We start from the raw sequence: 19,533 nt of genomic DNA on the forward strand, positions 1-19,533 counted from the left end.
ACCCACCTCAGACCATTGCCCGGTTATTATTAGTTCCGCAGAGGAAAACTGGGGGCCAAAACCCTTCAGATTCGATATCTCCTGGCTAAGAATTGCTGGATTTCATCAGCTAGTGACTGATTGGTGGAAGGGATTCTCAGTTGAAGGCTTCGCAGGCTTCAGTCTATTCAAGAAGCTCAAACTCTTCAAGGGCAAAATCAAGGAATGGAAGAATTCAGTCCTCTGCGAAAGACAACAAGAAATGTCGAAGATTCTTGAAGAGCTTCTCCTCGTAGACTCCAAGTCTGAAGAAGCTCCAATGTCAGCCGAAACTTGGAACCAACGGGCTAACTTAATTCACAGATACTCAGACAGAAGTTACGAAGATGAGATATCCTGGAAACAGAAAGCTTGGAGCACCTGGATATTGGAAGGGGACAAGAACGAGAATTAACATGGTTAAAGCTTTAGAAGTTAACGGGGCGCTGATCGATTCCCAGGAAGATATTTCAAAAGCAACAATCGATTACTTCAACACTCTCCTCAGAAAAGAGGATTGGTCCAGGCAGAAAATCGATCTCCTTCATTTTGATCAAATATCGGAAGAAGAAGCTTTATCCATTGAAGCCCAGTTCACGTTGGAAGAAGTGAAGGAGGTGATCAGCTCCTTAGCAGGTGATAAAGCCCCAGGCCCTGACGGTTACCCGATGCTATTTTTTCAATCTTTTTGGGAGGTGTTACAGAGGGACATCATGGCATTTATTTCTGAATTTCATGATCGGAGTCAGCTTTCTAAAAAGCTGGGAGCAGCCTTCATCGCCCTTATCCCAAAAATAGTGGGAGCAACAACTTTGAAGGATTTTCGGCCGATCAGCCTTCTAGGAGGGCCATACAAGATCTTGGTGAAGGTTCTCGCCACTCGGATAAGTCAGGTCATGGGGAAGATAATTTCAGAAAATCAAAGTGCGTTCATATCAGGAAGACAGATCATCGACAGCGCCTTGATCGCGTTTGAATGCCTAGATTCCATTCATAAAGCCAAGTCCAAGCATATCCTTTGCAAATTAGACATAAAGAAGGCTTATGATCATGTGGATTGGGATTTTCTTCAATATATGATGCATAAGATGGGATTTGGTGCGAAATGGTGCGGCTGGATTAAGGAGTGTGTGGGGACTGCGTCATTTTCGATCCTCCTCAACGGAGCTCCCAAGGGCTACTTCGCCAGTTCTAGGGGTCTTCGCCAGGGAGATCCTCTTTCTCCGTTTCTCTTTCTGATAGCGGCCGAAGCCTTGTCCAAGATGCTTCAAAAAGGAGTCGACGCTGACATAATTGCAGGTGTTCAGATCAGAAACATGCATCTCATTTCCCACGTTCAGTATGCGGATGATACTCTTCTCTTCTGCTAGACAAGGCGAGCAACCTTTGCACTATAGTCCGCTGCTTCGAAGTAATTTCCGGGCTTCGGGTTAACCTGTCAAAATCTTCGGGGTTAACATGGAAGATTCAGAGGTCACTGCTTATGCTGATCTGTTCAACTGTGCCATTGATTCTCTTCCTTAGACCTTTGTTGGTCTCCCTCTGTGTGTAGGTATTCCCCCCAAATCAATGTGGGACAGAGTCATCGACAAATGCCGAAGCTCGGTTCTCAACAAGCTAGAAAGATTGAGACGCGATTTTCCTTGGTTCGGAAAAGGAGATAAGAAGAAATTTCATCTGGTTGATTGGAACACGGTATGCCTTCCTGCTAGAGAAGGTGGCGCTGGCGTCAGAAAGCTGAAATGGATGAATATGGCCCTGCTCGGTAAATGGACTTGGAGGCTGGGATCCGCTCCCGGGGCATTATGGAAATCGCTGCTTAAACATAAATACGGTCGGTCTCCTAGAGGGTGGTGGACCAAAAACTCCACAGCATATAGAGCGTCTGCTTTATGGAAAGGGGTTCTTGAGACGAAACAGGAAGCGATCAAAGGGATACATTTCTCGGTGGGCAACGGAGAAAACATCTCTTTCTGGAATGATATTTGGTTAGGGGAGAACCCTCTTAAAGAAGAGTTCCCTCTTATTTATCAGCTCGCCTCAAATCGGGAGTTATCAGTCTCTGATAGCTTCTCCTTTCTCGGTTTCAATTTAGTGTGGGATATCCCTTGTCACAGAAATTTGCAAGACAACGAAATTTCCGAGTTAACGGCCTTGTTTCTCCTTCTCAATAACAGTAAACCAGATCCTGACAGCCCAGACAGTATTCTCTGGCATCAGGACAAGAAAGGGATTTTTTCAGTTAAGTCCCTTCACAGTCGCATTCTAATCAGACCTCAGTGCTCGTCAGCCCCTTCAGCAGATCACATGTGGAAGTATAAACTGCCGCCTAAGTTTGCATTTTTCAGTTGGCTGGTTAGCAACAGGAAGGTGCTAACAGTGGACAATCTCCGGAAGAGAGGTGTGTGGATCCTAAACATATGTCTTTGCTGCATGGCGGAAGCGGAATCGGTGAACCACCTCTTTATTCATTGCCCCCTCACGTTTCAGTTATGGACAGTGGTGCTAGCTTGCTTTAATGTTTCATGGGTTTTCCCCTCTTCTACCGTCAATTTGGTTAAAGCTTGGCATGGGGCGGATTTCAGAAAGCAGAAAAATCAGATTTGGAGATTGGCGTTAGTGGCAGTGTGGTGGGCGATTTGGGAAGAGCGTAACGGGAGATGCTTTAATGGGGAGTCCAATGTCGTCGGGTTTCTTATTAGGAGAATCCATTTTCTTGTAGTGGAATGGGCCTCCCACGGGTTGCATGCTTCTAGTGTTTTATTTTAGCTTCTTTTGTTGAGGGATTTTGGTTTGCTATCTCAGCGGGCCATCTCCTTTGTATCCTTTTCTTCTCTTTTTATAAAATTTCGTCACCTACCAAAAAAAAATAAAATACCACCACCATGCCACGAAGCCAAAAAGGAGGGGAGCGAGCTAGGCATCACCCAAGAGACATTAAAGGTGGCAAGAAAGCTATCCCAAATCTTTCATGCATAAGGGCAATGCAAGAGCAAATGGTCCACCGACTCAGCATCATTCAAGCACATGATACATCATTAGTGAGCGTCAAACCCCTCTTGCAAAGATTATCCACAGTTAAGATCCTTTTCTTGCCTGCCAACCAAATGAAAGTAGTGACCTTGGAGGGAGCTCCATACTACCAAAAATGGAACATGTTGAGAGGGAATGCCTACCGTTGATTAGAGGGGAGGGCCGATTTTGTTGTATATGTAGAATCCAGGCTGTTCAGATCCTTCATCCAGGCCAAATGAATGGTTAGGTGAAAAAATCATGCTGTTTTACAACTCAGGTTTGCCCCCATGAAATTCAAGGGCAGGTGTTCTCTCCTGGCCTTCCCTTTTCTATGGCCCAATTCAGTTTTGGATTGAGCTGAGTATTGTGCCTTACTTGAGGTGACACATCCGGTGGACGGGTTGGATGGCGTGAATACACGTGGGCTATTTTTGAGGTGACGCATCTGATATTTTCCCAGCTTATGCTAATTTTAAATCTCTAGATTCTAAAGCCTTCTTCCAAACCTACACTTTTGCTAGAACCTACTCTCCAGTCCCAACAACTAGCACCTGGGAATGCATCCTGGATACTAGCAGTTAATTCATCTATAATGAGTGCGCAAAGGGAAGGGTGTAATGCAGACCCTTGATTGAGACTCACTGTTACCAGGAACACATTTTCTAATCCAGAAACCCGAACCGGACTAGACACCCAGAACAGACCCATGCATTATGGGCCAGGTTGCTATGGGCCCCGCTTTAAGAATGGAACCACCTGGGTCATATGGGCTTTCTGGCCTCACCACCTAACTGTTTGGCCTAGATGGTTTCTACTCTCAAGTGGCCTGGACGGTTAGACCAGCAAATTTGTCTCCTTTCTTCTTGCTGCATTGGTTACAGAGATTGAGGATTAAAAAAAAAGAAAAAAGAGAGTTCGGATGTGGTATATGCCCCCATGTTGTGAAATCTACCTCGTGTATGGTCCATCTAAACTCTCCAAATGTGATGTCTGGTCCATTTACAACATTTCCCACCACTTTTAAGACAAGAAACTAGGGTGAAAATCAAGATTATTCCAAGATGGAGCTTCCAGTGGCCGTCTGGCTACATTTCTCATTTCTCTCTCTAAATTTAGGTGCCATTCAATTGTTTACAATCTTTTCCAAGTGTTACTTTTCATATCAATTGCTGTTTCGTCTGTTAATGGTGATTTAATGTTCACTCCCCAAGTGTAGGGTTGTGATGTAGTAATAGACTCGGTAAGACCGAGGTCGAATCCACAGGGACTGATACCTGTACGTGATCTGAAACCAAGTAGAACTAGAACTAGTCTAAGATGTGATCTAAACCAAATAGAATTTAAGAAATATTGGTGGAATAATTATCGAAAACTTCAGACAATCCAAGGAAGAAAACTAGGGATTCAGAGGATCCACTTATAGAGATCAGGGAGATCTTTTGCCTGCATCAGGAATCATGGAAATTAAATTGAATTTCCTCTGATATAACTTTAAAGGGATGAAAGGTATTTGAATCAGAATAGATTCCATCATCAGACCATGCCCAGGAGACAGAGCAAATAATAGAATTAAACTAATCACCAACCAATCAGATGATTATGAAGGTTAGGAAGGGTACCGACATCCAACCATGCCCAGGAGACGATGGCGAACATCAGGGCTTCCTGACATTATAATCAAAATAAGAGAAGAAGAATACTCAAAGCCATTGCAAGCCCATTGTAATTTCAGTCACAACATGCCATTAAAAACTAAAAATATTCCCATAAAATTACATCAAAAATCTCTTCAATCTAATCAAAAGGCACAAGCAACATCTCTCCCATCAGGCTACAAGCTTCACCTCTTAGCCCTAGCTAAGAGGTTCAGCCGGACATGGATGGGCTGGAAAAAATAAATAAATTAAAATACAAATAAGAAGAAAAGAAAACAAGAAGAAAAAGAAACCTCTGCCTTTGCTGACGTCCACCTCAAGCTTCCCTGCCAAACTCCCACGTTGAAGCCTTCCTGTTGCCTTCTTCCCCAGCACTCCCGGCCAACGTGCCAGCAGTTCACGCAAAGTCCAGCGCTCCCCTGGAAAACTCTTCTCACGTTTCTTCCTTTCTGCTTCCGTGCTTTCACGTTCCAGCCGCTGATGCAGCCAAGCCAAACTCCACGTCTTCTTCCTCTCTGTTTTTTCCCAAGACCGAGCACACCCTCCCGTTTCTCTCTTTCACACGCTCCTTATAGAGCTGTCCTCCGAGAGTCCTACCGGAAATAGGGTGCGGAGATACTCCTTACGCAGCCAGGACCGGTGGAGAGCTGGAGTCCGCAGACGAGCCAGCTGCGGAAACTTTCTCTACGCAGCGTGCGAAACAGGGCTGGTTCCGTGTTCGACGCTGGTGATGATGGGCCCCAATTATAGTATTTTTTTCGAAAATCAGAGCCGTTTAATGTATTTGTAGGACCGATTTAGGCCATGAGCCAAAATCTGGAATGAATCCAAATCTTAGGTGGGCCGCAATATCAATCAACGTGGCGTCCTTTCCTCCCATCTTCCAATCTCGCTGTTGTGCATGGTTGCAAAAGAACACCATGGTTCTTGTTGAAATCATTCCTTGGACCCACTGGACAGCTCGGATCATCCATCTAGATGATCTTTGTGGGCCACAAGAATCCAACCCGAGCCCCTGTTTATGATTTTCGTCTCTGCTTCGGATTCCACGGAAGTGCAATAATCAGTGGGGCCACTATGGAAATCTTCTAGAAAATCAGCTCCGTCCATTAGCTTCCTCATGAAAAACCGGTCAGTCCTGATCAGTTTTGGATCAAAAACCGTGGTAGCCCACCTGTTGGATCTTTCGACCGTCTAACCTGCGTTTACATGGTTGAGATGCCATTGTCGCTGGCATTTTGAAACTCTTCCACCTAGGCCTTGGTAATACGGACCTATCTGGTCTAATGGACGGTCTAGATTAGTCCTTAGAATCGTGCTGGCGGCCCACAATAGAGAACCGCGATCCCTGTTTCTTCCGCAGGAAAAAAAATTCGAATTGGAGAGGGAGACTCGGTCAAACTTGTTGCCGTGCACGGCGAGTGCACCTATGCTGTACATGTGCAATGCACATGTGGGTCCCACGCTGATGTATATGAGAGATCAGCTCCGACCAACCTGGTTGCCATATAATTTAAACGGTTGACACCAAACTTGAAGTATTTCAAGATAGCAGGCGGGCCCCAGATTGATAATTTGTGGGCTGATCTGTCCGTTGGGACATTTCCACAAAGATCCACTGGCTGATTTTTGACGTGTACGGTTAATTTATGGTCTTCAGGCCGTGTATGAAGTTTTGAACCAAGCAGATGGCGGAAACCCAATGATCTTGCATTTTGGCTGACTTTCAGGCCGCTTGAGCTTCAGTTTCTCAATTTTCGCGGACCCCAGGAGTGTAATTCCGTTGATCCTGGTCCCCTGGAGTCCGTCCCTTGCTCTGATGACTTCGGAGTGTCAAATTCATGCTTTTGATACTATTTTTCAGTCCACGCTCCTGATTCTACCTTGCAACAGAAACATGATTAAAATGAGATATTAAATGGCACCATGTTTATAAATCTAGGCAACAACTGGGTCTGATATGCAATATTTGACCCTCAACACAACCCCCAACCAGCATCTTGCTAGTCCCGAGCAAGGTATGCGAAAAATAAGTTGAGAATTACAGAACAATTTATAAACTCGAGTGATTTTTTGCAGAGTAATCCAGATATGAGAAGGATATTACTTTCTCCTAGACTCCAGCGCACGGTAAACTTCATAATCAAGTTCAAAGTATTATTCCATTAATTAGAAAAATTCTAACTATTGAGATCTATGAATGTATAGTCTAATCTCGACTTGTCAACATTAAGATTCACCTCGATATTTAAGGATATCATTGGTAACAACTAAGAGAATTCACGATAACCCAACTTGACTTACACATTATCTTTTTATTCTTTTAATTTTTTGATTTTTTTATTAGACGTAACGCCAAGAAGAGGGATCAGATCCTCACCTATAGGGAGCAAACCTAAGATAAAGACTGTACACCCAATTGTTTCACATATCATTCATGGGGAATCGAATCCTCACCTATAGGGAGCAAACCTATGGTAAAGATTGTTCGCTCAATCTATTCGATTTCTCAAGTTGGTTCCTTTCATATTTAGTGATTACCAAGTTAATCCTTTAATATCGAACTGAAACCTTAATATGCAAGCGAGATGTGTCCTACGAATTCATGTCTCAATCAATGTTTACAAATTCTGGTAATGGATTAACAATTCAAACTTAGCTGTGAAATTTAATAGATAACTGAATCCAAGAGTCATAAAGTACCAACATCACGCATCTTGAAATTCTAAGTGCCCTAGATGGCCGTCAAAATCACTTCGAATTCATCAGAAATCCTGAAAAATTAAAAATTTTCACAACTTTTGCTCAAGATGAAGAAAACACTGATTAGGAAACCTAATCCCCCACCCCCAACCAAAAATCTACATTGTCCTCAATGTAAATAGAAATAGACATGCAATGCACATGAGACAACGGAAAAATAGGAGTGATGGAAAGATAGTACCTGGACGAAAGAATCAAGAGGCTTTCCAAAGATATCTACGTAAGAGCGGGTCAGTACAAGAGAGAAACCAACAAAAATAACAAAAAAATGAAATCCTACCTACACCACTTTCGTAGGTACTCTCGATTGCACTTAGCATATGCAACAAGCCTTTAAACCCCTAGGTTACCCCTAGTGGACGAGTTGTAGTCTCGTGAGGGTTTGCAGCAATGTTACCCACAAACATTCAAATAACTAATGATAAGAATGAAAAGAAGTGAAGAGCTGGGTTGCCTCCCAGGAGCGCTAAGTTTACCGTCTTCAGCCAGACAAATAAAGCAACTACCCTAGTCCTATGAAAACGATAAACCTACCTATACCTCCATCAGACTAGGAGATCAATCCTGGTAAACAGGATCAGTCAGAGGCATGGACATGTCCTCTGAATCAAATTTCTCGACAAATGATTTCAATCGATGTCCATTGACTTTAAACTCCTTGCCATTGTCGGGATCTCTTATCTCAACGGTCCCATATGGAAAAACAGTGACAACAATGTAAGGGCCGGTCCAACGAGATCAAAGCTCACCCGGAAAGAGATGTAATCGAGAATTGTACAAAAGGACCTTCTGACCAGGCGTGAATGATTTTCGCAAAATTTGTTGGTCATGAAATGCTTTCATCTTGTCCTTGTAAATTCTCGAATTATCGTACGCATCATTCCGAATTTCTTCAAGTTCATTCAATTGAAGTTTGCGTAGCGAGCCAGCGTTGTCCAGATTGAAATTTAGATTTGGATCGCCCAGTACGCTTTATGTTCCAGCTCCACAGGCAAGTGACAAGCCTTCCCATAGACAAGTCTAAAGGGAGACATTCCAATAGGGGTTTTAAATGCAGTACGGTATGCCCATAAGGCATCGGTCAATCGAATTGACCAATCCTTACGATCTGGGTTAACCGTTTTCTCCAAAATGTGTTTGATCTCCCTATTGGAAATCTCAGCTTGTCCACTTGTCTGAGGATGGTATGGGGTGCTCACCTTATGAGAGATACCGTATTTCTTCATTAAGCTCTCAAATGGTCTATTACAGAAGTGTGAGCCCCCATCACTAATGATGGCTCGAGGCGTTCCGAATCGAGAAAGGATGTTTTCTTTTAGGAATTTAATGACCGTGCGATGGTCATTCTTTCGACACGGAATCGCTTCGACCCATTTAGTGACATAATCCACGGCGAGCAAAATATCTGATTTCCAAATGATTGGGGAATGGTCCCATGAAATCGATGCCCCAGCAATCAAATGCTTCAATGATAAGAATGGGATTCAAAGGCATCATATTTCGACGGGATAATGCTCCCAATTTCTGACAACGCTCACAAGCTTTGCAAAACTCATGAGTGTCCCTAAACATAGTGGGCCAGTAAAAGCCACACTGCAGAATCTTGGCCGTGGTCTTTTTAGCAGAAAAGTGACCACCACAGGCCTCTGAGTGACAGAAGGAGATGACGCTCTGATGCTCATCGTCTGGTACACATCTCCTTAGAATTTGGTCTGGGCAATATTTAAATAAATAAGGATCATCCCAGAAAAAGTTGCGCACCTCAGTGAAAATTTTTTTCTTATCTTGCGCAGTCCACTATGTCGGTATGGCACCTGTAGCAAGATAATTAGCAATATCAGCGAACCAAGGTGAATGGGAAACTCGGAACAGTTGTTCATCAGGGAACATGTCGTTGATATGAGTCGCCTCAAGGGAATCAGAGGTATTAAGGCGAGAAAGGTGATCGGCCACTACGTTCTCTACTCCCTTTTTATCTTTAATTTCCAAATCAAATTCTTGGAGTAGAAGGATCCATCGTATCAAACGGGGCTTAGAATCATTCTTAGAAAGAAGATACTTAAGTGCCGCATGATCTGTGTAGATAATGATTTTGGATCCGATCAAGTAGGACCTAAATTTGTCCAAGGCGAACACTACAGCTAAGAGTTCCTTTTCCGTAGTCGAGTAGTTCACCTGGGCAGAATTTAAAGTTCTACTTGCGTAATGAATGACGTAGGGCCGCTTATCTTTTCTCTGGCCTAGGACCGCTCCAAGAGCATAATCAGAAGCGTCACACATAAGCTCAAAAGGAAGGCTCCAGTCGGGTGGTCGCATGATAGGTGCGATGGTTAACGTGCCCTTAAGCTTGGTGAAAGCTTCATGGCATTGCTCGATCCACTCGTACGGAGCATCCTTTTGAAGAAGATTACATAAAGGACGAGAGAGAAGACTAAAGTCCTTTATGAATCGCCTGTAAAATCCTGCGTGTCCTAAGAAGGATCGCACGTCTCTGATGTTCTTGGGTGGAGGTAGGTTAGAGATAAGATCGATTTTTGCCTTATCTACCTCGATTCCTTTGGACGAGATGATATGCCCAAGGACAATTCCCTTTTGAACCATGAAATGACACTTCTCCCAATTAAGTACCAAGTTCTTTTCTTCACATCTTTTCAGCACACATTTAAGACTTTCCAAGCACTTGCTGAAAGATGGACCGTAAATAGAGAAATCGTCCATGAAGACCTCTAGATATTGCCCCACCATATCAGAAAAGATACTAAGCATACATCGCTGAAAGGTGGCAGGGGCATTACATAGTCCGAATGGCATCCTTCGATAAGCAAAGGTGCCGTAGGGACATGTAAATGTGGTCTTTTCCTGGTCTTCAGGGGCTATCTCTATCTGGTTGTAGCCCGAATACCCGTCAAGGAAACAGTAATAGGAATGACCAGCTAACCTTTTCAGGATCTGATCAATGAATGGTAAAGGAAAGTGGTCTTTCCTCGTGACGGTATTCAACTTCCTGTAGTCAATGCACATTCTCCAACCAGTAGTGACTCTAGTTGGCACGAGTTCATTATTAGCATTGGCTACGATGGTGATTCCGGACTTCTTAGGGACCACTTGAGTTGGACTCACCCATTGACTATCAGATATAGGGTATATAATACCCACATCCAATAGTTTAAGAACCTCGGCCTTAACCACTTCCTTCATGTTTGGATTTAGTCTACGTTGTGGTTGCCGAGCGGTTTTTGCATTATCCTCAAGATATATACGGTGAGTACAAATCGAGGGATCGATTCCCTTGAGGTCCGCTATCGTCCATCCCAGGGCTCCTTTATGCTCAATGAGAGTAGATATGAGCATACTCTCCTGTTCTTTCTCCAGGTGGGCAGAGATCACCACCGGGTATGTCTCATCTTGACCTAAATAGGCATATTTCAAATCAGAGGGCAAAGGTTTTAGGTCAAGCTTCGGCGGCTTGAGGTTAGACGGTAGAGGTACTACATCAGTTTGTGGCAATTCTTCAAATTGTGGCCTCCACCGGTTAACTTCAAGTACCGGTGCAGTATCAAGCAAGGCACACGTCTCCCTAATCATGTCATCATCAAAATCATGGTAGTGGGCCAGGCACGTCTCCAGATGGTCGGAGGATAAGGTTAGAGGTGTTGTATCTTCCACGAAAGAGTCAATCATGTTAATGTCGTGGAAATCGTCATCATCCTCTGCATTGCTGCCGTTATTGAAAAAAATGTTTGACTCCAATGTCAAATTTCCAAAAGACATAGTCATGATACCATTCCTGCAATTGATAATTGCATTTGACGTGGCAAGGAATGGGCGACCAAGAATGACGAGAATCGTTTTCCCATTTCAGTCAGGAAAACTTTCCAGGATGATAAAGTCTACAGGGTAGTAAAATCTATCAACTTGGACCAACACATCCTCAATTATCCCTCTTGGTACACGAACAGAGCGATCAGCAAGTTGTAGTGTGGTTAGGGTGGGTTTTAATTCACCCAAACCTAACTGTTTGTATACCGAGTAGGGAATCAAATTGACGCTCGCTCCTAAGTCAAGAAGTGCGTGATCAATTCGATGGTTCCCGATTACACATGATATGGTTGGGCTACCGGGATCCTTGAATTTCTGCGGCACGTCTTGCTTCAGGATGGCACTCACTTTCTCAGTCAAGAAGATTTTCTTTTGAATAATATTCCGTCTTTTGGTCGTGCATAAGTCTTTTAGGAATTTGGCATATGAAGGTATCTGTTTCACGACATCAAGTAGAGGAATGTTGACTTTCACCTGTTTCAACACCTCAGGATATCCTGAGAGTTAGAGAGAGGTTTTGGTGAAACCAACCGTTGGGGGAATGGAGCAACTGGCTTCTCTAGAAGTTCCGGTTCTACTTTTTGTGGGGCATCACTGGATCCATCATTGTTGTCCTCTTCTGGTTCTTGAGGCTTTTCGGGCCTAACCGGAAGAGTTTTATCAATGATCTTCCCACTCCTAAGAGTGGTGATGGATTTAGCATGCCCCATCTAATTTGAAGAGCTGGGATCATTATTCTCGTACTGCGGTTTAGGATTGGGGAGAGGTTGTGCAGGAAGCATCCCCTTTTCTATAACCGTCATACGAGAATCTATCTTTTGCATAAAATCTGTAATTCCCCGCATTGCCTGAGCCAGCTCTTGTATGGGATTTTGAACCGTTTCCTCTTGAGGTTTCACTTGATTTGGATTTTGATTGAAGAAACCTGGAGGAGTAGCCGTCTGTCCATTCCTCCAACTAAAGTTTGGATGATTTTTCCAGCCAGGGTTGTATGTATTGGAGTTAGGTCCAGTAAAAGGTCTTTGATAGTTATTTACGGCATTGGCTTGTTCATTCAACACTCCTTGAAAGGCAGGTATTGTAGGACAGTTTTCAGTTGTGTGAATGTTGCAATCACAGATGCCGCAAACAGTTTCATTAACCTTATCCTTCTTTCCTTCCATGGCCTCAACTTTTCTTATGAGCGTAGTTACTTTACACTTGAGATCATCCTCTTCTTTCAAGAGATATAATCCACCTTTCTCCTTTAATTGAGTCGGCCTAGATGTGGTGTTCGCCATTGGGTAATAGTCCCATGATTGTGTTTTTTCAGCGAGACTATCGAGGTAATCCCATACCTCGTCAACATCTTTGTTGATGAACTCTCCATTACACATTGTCTCGACCATTTGGCGCATGGAAGATGTCAGTCCATCATAGAAAAGATTTGTAATGCGCCACGTTTCAAATCCGTGTTGTGGGCATGAACTGACCAAATCTTTGAACCTTTCCCAACATTGGAAGAATGTTTCATCTTCCTTTTGGGCAAAGTTCATGATTGCTTTTCTGAGGGTAATCGTTTTATGATGTGGGAAGAATTTTTTTATGAATTCCCTCTGCATGTCGTTCCATGTGCCAATGGATCTAGGACGCAGTGAATGTAACCACGTCTTAGCTTTCTCTTTTAAGGAAAAAGGAAAGAGTTTCAGCCTAATTGTATCCTCAGATACATTAGGAAAACATAATGTAGCTATAATCTTATTGAACTCTTTCAAATGCAAATATGGACTCTCTGATTCAAGTCCATGGAATTTGGGAAGAAGTTGGATAACTCCTGGCTTGATGTCCATTTGTCCTGTGTTTTCAGAAAAAATCATGCATGAGGGCGTACTCACTCCCGCCGGTTGTAGATAATCTCGTAAAGTACGAGGCGGGGATGCCTGTTGCACCTCATTTTCATCTTGGGTATCCTCCACCCTGGGTGGAAGTAGAGGAGGTTGGTCTTCAGTCATAATTTCACTTAACTCAGGGGATTTCGAGTGGTGTCTAGTCCTGCGATGGATAGTCAACCCCTCAACCAATCCTCCTTCAGTCAAGAGACGTCGAGTGTTGTCACGGGCCCACTTGGGCATGAAACACTCACAGCCCTCAACTAAATTCAAAGCCTAATCCTAAGAAAGGAAAAGAAAATCTAGAAAGAAAGAGAGAGAGAGAGTTGGAAAGAAATTACCAAATTGGAGTCCTGAGTTAAAACCTGCAAAATAAAAATAAAATAAGTTAGATTATAAAAGAAGAGGAACAATCCTTTAAAATAAAGGTAGTAGTAAACTAATTTCTAAAAGAAAGTGGAACCTTCTAAAATAAACTAGGAAAGTCCTATACTAGAAAGTAAATTACTAAAAGAGAATTGAAAAATAGAAAGTAGAGAAGGAGTGTACCGAATTAGAGATTTCTATCTTAAAGGGCTACAAAATAGGAAGGTTAGTTTCTAAACAAAAATTCTAAAAATAAATTAGGAAACAAATTAAATTCTAAGAGAGTTAGAATTAGAAAGTTACTAAAATAAAAATAGCAAGTTAATTTCTAAAGAGGGAAGGAAATAACCTAATTTCTAAAAATAAACTATTTCCTACAGAAGGGAGGATACTAGAATTAGAAAATTTCTAAAATTTAAACCCTAATTAAAAACAGAAAAAGTAGAGAATTTATGAAGGGATTACCAATTTAAGAGCTTATGTCAGGATCCTACAAAACAGGAAAACAGGTTAGTTCTAAAAATCAAATAAACAAAAAGAAACTTTAACCTAAAGTTAGTAAAATCCTAATCTTAACCTAATTCTAAAACTAATTAATCCCAGAAAACGTAATCGTCAGTCCCCGGCAACGGCGCCAAAAACTTGTTCACTCCCCAAGTGTAGGGTTGTGATGTAGTAATAGACTCGGTAAGACCGAGGTCGAATCCACAGGGACTGATACCTGTACGTGATCTGAAACCAAGTAGAACTAGAACTAGTCTAAGATGTGATCTAAACCAAATAGAATTTAAGAAATATTGGTGGAATAATTATCGAAAACTTAAGACAATCCAAGGAAGAAAACTAGGGATTCAGAGGATCCACTTGTAGAGATCAGGGAGATCTTTTGCCTGCATCAGGAATCATGGAAATTAAATTGAATTTCCTCTGATATAACTTTAAAGGGATGAAAGGTATTTGAATCAGAATAGATTCCATCATCAAACCATGCCCAAGAGACAGAGCAAATAACAGAATTAAACTAATCACCAACCAATCAGATGATTATGAAGGTTAGGAAGGGTACCGACATCCAACCATGCCCAGGAGACGATGGCGAACATCAGGGCTTCCTGACATTATAATCAAAATAAGAGAAGAAGAATACTCAAAGCCATTGCAAGCCCATTGTAATTTCAGTCACAACATGCCATTAAAAACTAAAAATATTCCCATAAAATTAAATCAAAAATCTCTTCAATCTAATCAAAAGGCACAAGCAACATCTCTCCCATCAGGCTACAAGCTTCACCTCTTAGCCCTAGCTAAGAGGTTCAGCCGGACATGGATGGGCTGGAAAAAATAAATAAATTAAAATACAAATAAGAAGAAAAGAAAACAAGAAGAAAAAGAAACCTCTGCCTTTGCTGACGTCCACCTCAAGCTTCCCTGCCAAACTCCCACGTTGAAGCCTTCCTGTTGCCTTCTTCCCCAGCACTCCCGGCCAACGTGCCAGCAGTTCACGAAAAGACCAGCGCTCCCCTGGAAAACTCTTCTCACGTTTCTTCCTTTCTGCTTCCGTGCTTTCACGTTCCAGCCGCTGATGCAGCCAAGCCAAACTCCACGTCTTCTTCCTCTCTGTTTTTTCCCAAGACCGAGCACACCCTCCCGTTTCTCTCTTTCACACGCTCCTTATAGAGCTGTCCTCCGAGAGTCCTACCGGAAATAGGGTGCGGAGATACTCCTTACGCAGCCAGGACCGGTGGAGAGCTGGAGTCCGCAGACGAGCCAGCTGTGGAAACTTTCTCTACGCAGCGTGCGAAACAGGGCCGGTTCCGTGTTCGTCGCTGGTGATGATGGGCCCCAATTATAGTATTTCTTTCGAAAATCAGAGCCGTTTAATGTATTTGTAGGACCGATTTAGGCCATGAGCCAAAATCTGGAATGAATCCAAATCTTAGGTGGGCCGCAATATCAATCAACGTAGCGTCCTTTCCTCCCATCTTCCAATCTCGCTGTTGTGCATGGTTGCAAAAAAACACCATGGTTCTTGTTGAAATCATTCCTTGAACCCACTGGACAGCTCGGATCATCCATCTAGATGATCTTTGTGGGCCACAAGAATCCAACCCGAGCCCCTGTTTATGATTTTCGTCTCTGCTTCGGATTCCACGGAAGTACAATAATCAGTGGGGCCACTATGGAAATCTTTTAGAAAATCAGCTCCGTCCATTAGCTTCCTCATGAAAAACCGGTCAGTCCTGATCAGTTTTGGATCAAAAACCGTGGTAGCCCACCTGTTGGATCTTTCGACCGTCTAACCTGCGTTTACATGGTTGAGATGCCATTGTCGCTGGCATTTTGAAACTCTTCCACCTAGGCCTTGGTAATACGGACCTATCTGGTCTAATGGACGGTCTAGATTAGTCCTTAGAATCGTGCTGGCGGCCCACAATAGAGAACCGCGATCCCTGTTTCTTCCGCAGAAAAAAAAAAATCGAATTGGAGAGGGAGACTCGGTCAAACTTGTTGCCGTGCACGGCTAGTGCACCTATGCTGTACATGTGCAATGCACATGTGGGTCCCACGCTGATGTATATGAGAGATCAGCTCCGACCAACCTGGTTGCCATATAATTTAACCGGTTGACACCAAACTTGAAGTATTTCAAGATAGCAGGCGGGCCCCAGATTGATAATTTGTGGGCTGATCTGTCCGTTGGGACATTTCCACAAAGATCCACTGGCTGATTTTTGACGTGTACGGTTAATTTATGGTCTTCAGGCCGTGTATGAAGTTTTGAACCAAGCAGATGGCGGAAACCCAATGATCTTGCATTTTGGCTGACTTTCAGGCCGCTTGAGCTTCAGTTTCTCAATTTTCGCGGACCCCAGGAGTGTAATTCCGTTGATCCTGGTCCCCTGGAGTCCGTCCCTTGCTCTGATGACTTCGGAGTGTCAAATTCATGCTTTTGATACTATTTTTCAGTCCACGCTCCTGATTCCACCTTGCAACAGAAACATGATTAAAATGAGATATTAAATGGTACCATGTTTATAAATCTAGGCAACAACTGCGTCTGATATGCAATATTTGACCCTCAACATTTAACAGGGGGGAAGGGGAGGGGATGTATGCCTCAAATTGCAAGTGGAGCAGATTTTGCTGGAACGGCTGGGTTCCCTGTTCTGCTACATGTTTGGGAAGTGCACAAAACAAATGACATTGTGTCAGACACCCGCTATTCTGCGAGTAGAACTACTATTATTCAATTCATAATCAGTAAATGACAAAAAAGAGGGGCCATACCTTATTCTGAGCTTTGCTAAGTCCACATGTATGTGCAATAAAGCTCATGTACACACCACACATGTACCAGCATAGCATGATAGGTCCGAGATCCAATCCATCCATCAGGGCGGCACCCACTATATTGATGCCCTAGCCAAAGAATCAGGCTGATCCACTGGTCAGTTGGGCCACAGTTCGCGGAATAAATGTATGGTTTTGGAAAACTGGGATAAAGTTTTCTAACCAATCCACCTGTTTCAAATGTTGGGCCCACATACTGATTGGAGCAGATATTATTTTTGTGAAAACATGTAGAAGGCCAGGCCAACCTGATGTTGGATTAGATCCTATATGTTTGTGCCATGCTGGCACGTGTGGCGTGTACACGTTGCTTAGCAAAGCTCCCCCATTCCATTCATGAGTTGCAATTTCTGTGGTTAGAACTCCAACTTGAAATGCTTGGAATTGCAATCAGTGTTTGGATGCCATGAAATCAAAATGTTGCAACCCTGGGTCATTTCCTCTGTTTTGAGCTTCAGTTTGGTTTAGTTGAGGATCACACCACTCACAAGTTTTGATTGGTTCAGATGAATTCCAGCTGTCAGTCTTTTGAAATCTGGAATTATTTCGATGAATGCTCGTCATTTCAATAAGTGTGTTGCGCTAAACTACTTTTCTCATAATTCAATGCATGCAAACGTCTTTTTTCCCCTGATGTAGCGGGATTCTTGTTCCGACCTGTGCCTTCTTCAAGTGCTCCACTGTATAACAATGTTAGGCTACCTATGCATGTCTTATACAGCACGATGAGCGTAGCAGTGCTGGGCAAGGTGGTCGAAGCTTCAGTCGCAGGGCTACTGGTAATTTGTCATTCTTTTAAACTCATCACTGTATTCTTCTTCCGAGATTTTGTATGAAGGCAGATTGAAGTGGAGCTTCATGGGGCAGGTGCGGATGTGGCACAACTATGTGAATCCGGGGGCACACTGTCCCTAGCCTAAATATCAGGTGGGTCCACTTGTGTGGTGAACCATGCATATCAATCTGTTGCTGGACTAATTTCTGGGCCATGGCTTGTTGGACTGTGGGCCCCACCTGATGAATGGCCTGCTCCTGCACACGTGCGATGCTGGTTTTGTTCCATGGATATTAGTAGCAACCTTCCATTTCTTTCTACTTCCCTTCTTGTTTCATCGTAATGTATTTTATGTGATCCCTTGTTCTGCACAGAGCGCAGCAGGTGGAGTGACCCGAAGGACCGATCCAGTGATAGAACGAGAGACAAAATCGTGGCCCACGATATGCAGAAAGGTGATGAGAGGACCCAAGCTCAGGCAGACAATAGCAGTGCTTGGCGCCATGATGGGTTCTTTGAATTGGAGTCAGAAGCACCTCCTTCAAGGAAAAGGCCCGCTTTTAGGGAAAAGAAGATCCCAGCCGAGCCAGGAAATCCTGCAGGTGCAGCTGCAACAGAATCTGTCAAGCAAACCCGCTTTGACCGGCCTACATTCAATAACATAAAAAGGGAGGAACGAGGGGGCCATACCCCACATGGGTCGGACAAGCCTGAGAAGCCACTCATAGAAACGGATGAAAAAAATGCAAGAACAGAAGACCGGGCCCCACCTAGGGGAGAAATGCCAAGGGGTGGGTTTCCATCAAGAGAGAGGTTTGGCAGTGGTGGCAGCTTCAGGGGAAGAGACAGGTTTGGTGGGAGGTATGGTGAAAGGAATCAACACCGTCAGGGTGCAGTCCGTGTGGAGAAGTGGAAGCACGATCTCTTCGATGAGGCGAACAGGAGCCCCACCCCGAAGAACGAAGAGGATCAGATTGCAAAGGTTGAAGCTCTCTTAGCTACGTAGCAGTTGCTTGTTGTGGGACTAGGTTGAACAGTAGTGTTGTTTTCCTATGGCTGCTGATATTTTGGTTTTGGAAAAATGATCACATACATGGATTGTATGTGAACTTCCACATACAGCATTGTCTTTCCCGTCATCATTTCATGTGTTTAGGACATCCGGTCATACCATGAAGATTACCTGCCATGGAAATAAGGCTGGTCTGCACCAGCGGGTCATCATGATGTGGTCCACCTTTTCAATGCTCAGATTGTCTAAAAATATGACATGTTGACGGGTAAGACGGGCTAAACCTGAAAGTTCAAATACGGTGCCTGCGTGTGATCATTTGCAGCTTGTTTTTTTGTTTTTGTTTTTCTGTTAAAATATTTTCGACTCGTGTTTCTCTGCAATCTCCCATTCTCTTGAGATTGTCTGACTTATAAATGACTTTATATTAGTTAGGAGGAATAAAAAGTTTTGATGCATCAGATTATGAATAACAGTGTCAAGATGCACCAGATTTACAAATGGGGGGCTGCACTTCACTGATCCACACCTTTGATTCATCAATTATCTACCTGATTCAGGGTTCCAAACCTTTTGATAAGCAAACCATGAATTGGAGGTTGTATGAAAAATATATACATGCCCAAAAAGAATACCAAAGGTTTGTTGGATATGTTTTTGGTTCTGATGAGTATTGGATCATTCCCCATCAGCTATGTGATTGATGGGCCATGGGCCAGAGTTATATCAAATAGGCATTCTGATGTATTAGGGCTATGGTTCCTTGTTACTGAAAGTTGGGATCCGATGGTGGTTTGTATCCTTGAAACATGTGTGAAGCCTGGGCCATTCATCAGGCGGTCCACAGTGAACATGTTGTGGCCTAGAAATCAGGCTGGTTTGCTTAGTGGT

The 19,533-nt window shown here is 43.3% G+C and overlaps 1 protein-coding gene and 1 non-coding gene across 2 annotated transcripts in view; both read left to right on the forward strand.

Annotated features, from left to right (window-relative positions):
* The window catches only part of LOC131218954 (uncharacterized), a 40,552-nt gene extending 21,449 nt beyond the window's left edge, over window positions 1–19,103 (forward strand). The window contains exons 3-4 of the mRNA XM_058213873.1: window positions 17,577–17,634; window positions 18,005–19,103. Of these exons, the coding sequence (XP_058069856.1) occupies window positions 17,577–17,634; window positions 18,005–18,636 (690 nt within the window). The 3' untranslated portion in view covers window positions 18,637–19,103. The remainder of the gene's footprint in view (window positions 1–17,576; window positions 17,635–18,004) is intronic.
* Window positions 12,717–12,823, forward strand: LOC131219857 (small nucleolar RNA R71). The gene has a single exon (XR_009158498.1). It is a non-coding gene; the product is annotated as a small nucleolar RNA R71 (small nucleolar RNA).
* Window positions 19,104–19,533: the final 430 nt, after the last annotated feature.

The sequence above is a fragment of the Magnolia sinica genome, chromosome 11, assembly GCF_029962835.1.
Source record: "Magnolia sinica isolate HGM2019 chromosome 11, MsV1, whole genome shotgun sequence".
Lineage (NCBI taxonomy): Eukaryota > Viridiplantae > Streptophyta > Magnoliopsida > Magnoliales > Magnoliaceae > Magnolia > Magnolia sinica.